At 36.7% G+C, this 6,960-nt stretch overlaps 1 protein-coding gene and 1 long non-coding RNA gene across 2 annotated transcripts; one reads left to right on the forward strand and one right to left on the reverse strand.

The window, feature by feature from the left end:
- Positions 1-1,729: 1,729 nt before the first annotated feature.
- On the forward strand, positions 1,730-3,276 carry LOC146936316 (uncharacterized). The gene is made up of 2 exons (XR_015030549.1): positions 1,730-2,567; positions 3,008-3,276. It is a non-coding gene; the product is annotated as an uncharacterized LOC146936316 (long non-coding RNA).
- Positions 3,277-5,602: 2,326 nt separating this feature from the next.
- Positions 5,603-6,115, reverse strand: LOC146936317 (uncharacterized). Its single transcript, XM_085749192.1, has 2 exons — positions 5,791-6,115; positions 5,603-5,697 (listed from the first exon to the last, which is right to left on the reverse strand). The coding sequence occupies exons 1-2, from the start codon at positions 6,113-6,115 to the stop codon at positions 5,603-5,605; spliced, it is 420 nt and encodes a 139-aa protein (XP_085605318.1).
- Positions 6,116-6,960: the final 845 nt, after the last annotated feature.

Consider the following 6,960-nt stretch of genomic DNA (forward strand, 5'->3'; position numbering starts at 1 on the left):
TTGCCTCTTGTCCTTAACTTTTATTTTAGAGTTAGAACTTTGAAAATGAATGGATGAGGTTGTGCTTGAACTTGTGCTAAAAAAATGTTTTAATTTTTTTCATTCAATTTTTATCCTTTTTGAATGATTAAGGTATAAAATTTTATCCTACTCCCTCTGTCCTTATATGTAAGCACCCTTTGCCTCTAATAAAAGGGTGCTTACATATAGCGACGGATGGAGTATAAACAAAGTAAAATATAATCATTGTTAAGATAAAAAAAAGTGTTAAAAGAAAAACAACAAAAAACAAAAAATAAGTAGTCAGTATATATCCAGAAAAATTGAACTTTTTTCCATAAGTTAGGAAATATAAAAAATTGTATGTGTCATTACATGAAATAAAATGGTGTCGTTGCACTGCAATATGTTCAACGAGTGCTAAATAGAAGCATGCATACTTGAAATATAAAAAATATGTTGTACAGTAGCGTTCGTTTAGTAAATTATACTGTACATACCAAACGAAAAGGCAAATTAGTCTATGCCTCTTAGAATTACGTTGCAGCGAACCTTGGGACTCAACGTAAATTAGTAACTACTGTGTTCATATGCATTGGAAATCAATAATGACTTTTGAAGTACAGTAAATTAAACAAGAGGAACAAATGTGTTCAATGTATTCTTAAGCAAGTTTGGCATATTTCAATAGAGTGTAATATTTTTTTTTTTTTCAGTTTCTATGAATTATTAATTTATGATTTTCTTGGGACCGAAAATTATAAAGGGATCTCCCGAAAAATTATTATCTTATTATTTTATCGAGTTTTTCAATTTTTTATATTGGCCCAAGTCGGGACCGGACAAATTTATTATTTTAGAGAGTTTATTAATTTACCGAGTATTAATTTAAAGCGTTTCTACTGTATTATAAATTATAAATGGTAAATATGAATTTTAGTTAAAATAATAAGGACAAAAATGAAACAAATGATAATAAATTATAAGTTATAAGCTCAAACTTTATTGGAAATAGTGTTTATAAAATATGCTATAAACTCCTAAAATAAGCTAAAAGTTCGTTATGATACGACGGTTATCAAACAGAGTTTTTTTTTAGACGAATTTATAAGTTATCTGCTGTAAACTATAAACTAACTTCTTGTCTTTGCGAAACATAGCTGTCGCGTCATTTTTCGGAGATCAAGGCTATTTGATTAGCTTATTGACTCACTAATTATTTCACGACTTTGAAAAAAAAATTATTTAAATTGGGGGGTCCGGGGGTTAGTTACATAAAGGGAAGGTGTTAGCACCCTTTATGTCCGTAGTACTCTACGGGAACCTCTTGGTTTTTATTTAATCAGTGTGCTATAACTTGCTTATTTTTGAAGGATTTTTGAAATGATAAAAGAAAAGGAGGACCTAATTATCTACATTTTATTGATTTGGAAGAACAAAGTCCTCTGCCTACGTACCCGTGAAGGATCAAAATCACGTAGTTCGTGGTTAAAAAAACTAACGTTTGATTGGTTGTGTGTTTTTTATTGGTTAAAAAAAAAAAAAGGTTTTAAAAATGGGAAAAGCCAAAGTGGCAAAAGAATATTTGTTTGTGTTTTTTAATATTGAAGGAAAATGACTTGAAATATGATTAAGTGGTTTGAAATTTGATTAAGAAAAGAAAATAAAAAAAGACGTCACTTGATTTAGGATCAAGGTTTATTTAAAAAATATTTTTGTTTGGGTTTTGTTGTTTTTTGAATGATAAACTAACGGAGCATAAAATATAAACACGTCGGTACCTTATAGCAGTGTTGGACCACCACAAGGACCATTAACCTAATCTAGCAAGAGATATAGAGGCATACACACACGCACGCACACATGCACCTAAACTATTACAAAAAAAACCTAGTTACATTCTACGGTCTGCGATGAAAATAAATAAATTACATTTAAACCTATTTTTACATTCTAAGTTCCATGCAAGACGAAAATAAATAATTTACATAAAGCCTATATATACATTCTAAGTCATGTACAAAAAAAGAAAATATAAATAAATTACATAAAAGCCTACTATACATTCTAATGATTTAAAAATGACTAAAATATGCAGATGCGAATTAAAATGATATAAGATGCAGAAAAATAAAATACAATTGAAATTAAAATTAAAATAAAGATGCATGATAGATAGATATGATAAAAGTAAAAAAAAATGAACGCAGGTGGGGTGCAGGAATTGGAATGGGGTGTGTGGAAATAAGACAGAAATGGAATTGGGCTTCAGACAGATGCTGGGCGCGTGGGGCCTTGAGGATATCTGTCTTGGGCTTCAGGGAGTAACGCAGGGGGCGTCTGATCATGATCAGGGAGTTGGGAAGGACGCAGGCACACCATAATGTCATGGGCGCACACACACAGGACCGGGATGAGACTATATATAGGCTATGAGAGAAATTTCTCTCATTTTTCTTGTTAGTTTCTCTCTCTTCTCTTTTCCCTACCGGCTCTCTCTTCTCCCTCTATTCCTATTCTGGGTTCGCTATGAAGATGCCGGCGGCCTTCATCTTCTCCGGCAAGAGGTAAGGTGGGTTCCGGCGGCGGTGCGGCGGCCGGTGCGGCGGCTCCACCGCGTCGGAACCCTAAACTCTTTTTTTTTTAAAATTTTTACTCCTAATCTACACTACTCTTTCTCCTGGTTCCAATTTTAAGTCCGAAATTCTCAAAACAAATACGATTCGACCTAGATCTAAAAAGAAGGAAGAAAATTTTTTATACCTCTTTTGGTTCGGATTCCCCTTGATCAGTGTCGAATCAGTTCGTTTTGATGTGTGTTGCGGTCTCTGGTGCGTGTTCTGGCCTCTTCTCTGTCCTTGCTGTCTCGTTCCTTTTCTCCTTGCGTGTTCGCTAGTTCTCTGCCGATTCCTTCTGTTCCTCTGGCTCGAAATCTCCCCTATTCTGTGTGTGCAAGCTTCTATTTATAATACTGAGGTTGAGACTAGGGTTTGTTTGAACTCTGCAGGAAATTGGTGGCTTGATGAGGAGGATAGGTTTGTTTGTTGCTGGATTTGAACCTGGACTGGAAGTGGATTCGGATGAGATATGAACGACATGGATTAACACGCGTGACAGGCTGTGCTGGATTGGGATGAACTTGGACCATTTTTGGGACATTTTTGGACTTATCAAAAATCAAAAATATAAACAAAAAAATAATAATAAAAGGAAAAAGAAAAATTGGACTTATCTTGACGTTTAAAAATTAATACAATACAAAAGAAAAAAAAGAAGTAATAAATAATAAAAAAAAAAAGAAATAGTGACGTGACCAATCAGTTAAAAAAAAAAAGAATAAAAAAAAAATGAATTTAAAGTTTAATTAATTAAAAATAAAAGACGGAAATAAAGATAAACATAAATAAAAATTAAAGAGAGAAGAGGGCCCAACTCGGACAACATATGAGGTATTTTAAAATACCTCTCTGCCGAATTTTACCGAAAAGTCAAAGACTTAATCAGGGTCAAAGGGCGCGTGTCGGTGTATGAATGTACGACCCTTAGGTCAAAAATTTGGGGTATGACAGATGCCCCTATTTAAGTTTCTTCGTCCGGAGATTTGAAGGTGGAATCTTTAATTCGGTCGGAGCGAAGATACTTAAATACAAAGTACACCAATTTTGGACCTAAGATGCTGTGAATGCCCGTGAAATGCTTGTATGAATGCAGGACGACAAAGTTGACTCGACTGAGACGAGAAACAACGACAGGATACCCAAATTCATTGAAGAATGGGATCCGACTCCGCTGGGGGAAGTAGTTTCACTGGGGAAAAGATTGTCTACTACCGTATCGGTTTGAGGCGATAGCTTTAATGAAGACAAGACTTTATAGTGACATCTCTTGGACAACTACGTCGGGGATGACACTTTTGAAATTGACATTGAAATTGATTGAAATTAAAATTGAAATTGAAATAGAAATTGATTAGTGACATCACTAGAACAGCTAACGCTGGGGATGACACCTTTAGACTTGAAATTGAAATTGATTGAAATTGAAATTGAAATTGAAATTGATTGAAATTGAAATTGAAATTGAAATTGAACTTGAAATAGAAATTGATTAGTGACATCGCTGGAACAGCTAACACTGGGGATGACACTTTTGGACTTGAAATTGAAATGGAATGAAATTGAAATTGAATTGGAATTGAAATTGAAATAGAAATTGATTAGTGACATCACTAGAACAGCCAACGCTGGGGATGACACTATTGAAATTGAAATTGAAATTGATCGAAATTGAAATTGAAATTGAAATAGAAATTGAATAGCGACGTCGTGATAAATGCGACCATGTATGAATGATGTTGTGTATGATGTGTATGAATGAAAGTAATAATGCGTGAATGTGTGAATGGATGAATGAATATAATGAGTGTATAGACTGGATTGTGATAAATGAATTTGATGAGACGAGACAAGGCAGGTAAGATGGGAAGCGGATTGACATTGCATTACAAACACTCGGCAAACTTCCTTGGTGATGATGTTATTGTGAACAAATCAAGCCGTTGACGGGGTGGAGTCTGGCACAAGGTAGCAATTGTTGCCCCTGGGGGTAAAGCTCATTGTTGACCAAAAATCTGGAAGAAGTCGCCATTTGTAAACCAACACAGAATGCTCTTCCAATGACCCACTTTGGTCGTCGTGCCTTTTCTTTGTTTATTTGTTTCTTTTGTTTTTTGTTTGTTTGTTTTTTTTTTTTTTTTTTTTGAATCCCTAACTTTTGCCTGGATCGCCCTTTCGGGTTTTCAATCCACCGGGAGTATATTCCTTTTTTGTGCCCCTAATTTTTGCCTGGACCGCCCTTTCGGGTTTTCAGTCCACCGGGACGCTCTCTATTGCCTAAGTCGCCTTTTCAGGTTTTCGACTTAGCGAGCTCGATTTTTTTTTTTTTTTTTTTGAAGGCTTCCCACAGTGTCTAGCCATATGCCCGTTTTAGTAGGATCTAACCACCCTTGAGGGGAGTGTCGATGCACACTTCTTTTACTCTCGAGCTTTATAATGCATTTATTCGTTTATGCCTTTTAGAGATGTGAAAAAGTTTTAAGGATTTTGCTTCAAAATTTTATCATCAAAGAAAATAGAAGAAAATTTGGGAAAACGAAATAAATGAGAATTCCAAGTAAAAGGGCACAGGCTCAAATTTTATTGATTGAATGGTGGCCCGCTAAAGGCGCGACTCCATAGATATTTACAAAATTTGGAAAAATGGTAATTTAAAATGGAGAGGTACTTTGAACTTCATAACCCTAAATTTCTAGCAACTTTGAATTCCGCTGCTTTTGATGCTTCAGATTGGAGATTCTTTGATAGCAGGTATGTCCCAAGTTGGATTGTGCCAGACTGGATGCAGTTACTTTGTCTTTTCTTTTTATCCTTAACTTTTGCATAGACCGCCCTTTCGGGTTTTCAGCCTATCAGGATGATTTTCTGTTTAATGTCTCTAACTTTTGCCTGGACCGCCCTTTCGGGTTTTCAGTCCACCGAGACGCTCATTCTTGCCTAAGCCGCCCTTTCAGGTTTTCGACTTACCGAGCTGTTCTTATAATTTTTTAGACAAAGTATTTCTTGACTGCATCCGCGTTTACAGTACGTGGAAGTTCTTCACCATCCATGGTTTGAAGAGTCATGGCACCACCGGAGAAGGCTCTTTTGACAACATATGGACCTTCATAGTTAGGCGCCCACTTGCCCCTGGAGTCTGGTTGGAAAGTAAAAATCTTTTTGAGCACAAGATCACCTTCTTTGAATTCACGGGGACGAACTTTCTTGTCAAAAGCCTGCTTCATCCTCTTTTGATATAGTTGACCATGACACAGGGCAGTCATGCGCTTTTCCTCAATCAGATTCAATTGATCATACCTACTTTGGATCCATTCAGCCTCTGATAACTCAGCTTCCATCAGAACTCTCATTGAAGGAATCTCAACTTCTACGGGAAGTACAGCCTCCATACCATATACCAAAGAGAAAGGAGTTGCCCCTGTTGACGTGCGTATGGAAGTACGATATCCGTGTAATGCAAAGGGAAGCATCTCATGCCAATCTTTATAAGTCACCACCATCTTCTAGACGATCTTCTTTATGTTCTTATTTGCAGCTTCGACAGCACCATTCATCTGGGGTCTGTAAGGTGAAGAATTATGATGCTCAATCTTGAAATCGTCACATAACTCTTTCATCATCTTATTGTTCAGATTCGTCCCATTGTCTGTAATGATCCGGTTAGGGACACCGTAGCGGCAGATAATATGATTTTTGATGAACTTGACTACCACTTGCTTAGTCACATTAGCATATGATGCAGCTTCAACCCACTTAGTGAAATAGTCAATAGCCACTAAAATGAAGCGGTGCCCGTTTGACGCTTTTGGTTCAATCCTTCCAATCATGTCAATGCCCCACATAGAGAAAGGCCAGGGAGACGAAAGAACATTGAGTGCAGTCGACGGCACATGAATCTTATCGGCATAGATCTGACACTTATGACATTTTCTGGCGTGTTGGTAACAATCAGCTTCCATCGTCATCCAATAATAACCCGCTCTCAATAGCTTCTTAGTCATTGCATGCCCGCTTGAATGAGTTCCGAAGGAGCCTTCATGTATTTCATGCATCAATAAATCAGCCTCGTGCTTGTCCACACATCTAAGCAATACTATGTCAAAGTTTCTTTTATACAAAACGTCCCCGTTCAGGAAGAAATTGCCAGACAGTCTTCTTAGAGTCTTCTTGTCTTTATTGGATGCCCCGAGTGGATACTCTTGACTCCGAAGGAAACACTTGATATCATGGAACCATGGCTTGTCATCAACAACTTCTTCAGCAGCGAATACATGAGCAGGTCTTTCAAGACGTCTGATACGGATCAAAGGCACTTCATTCCAACGATTTACTTGGTACATCGGAG

The sequence above is a fragment of the Medicago sativa genome, chromosome 3 (genome assembly GCF_051527215.1).
Source record: "Medicago sativa cultivar Bolivia chromosome 3, Bolivia_mono, whole genome shotgun sequence".
NCBI classification, from domain to species: domain Eukaryota; kingdom Viridiplantae; phylum Streptophyta; class Magnoliopsida; order Fabales; family Fabaceae; genus Medicago; species Medicago sativa.

Excerpts from the sequence above, each read along its gene's own strand:
- LOC146936317 (XM_085749192.1), bottom strand. The coding sequence starts at position 6,115 with ATGGTGGTGACTTATAAAGATTGGCATGAGATGCTTCCCTTTGCATTA. Across the intron at positions 5,698-5,790 it reads TCCCCGTGAATTCAAAGAAG|CCTTCTCCGGTGGTGCCATG; the intron begins GTGATCTTGTGC and ends TTGTCAAAAGAG.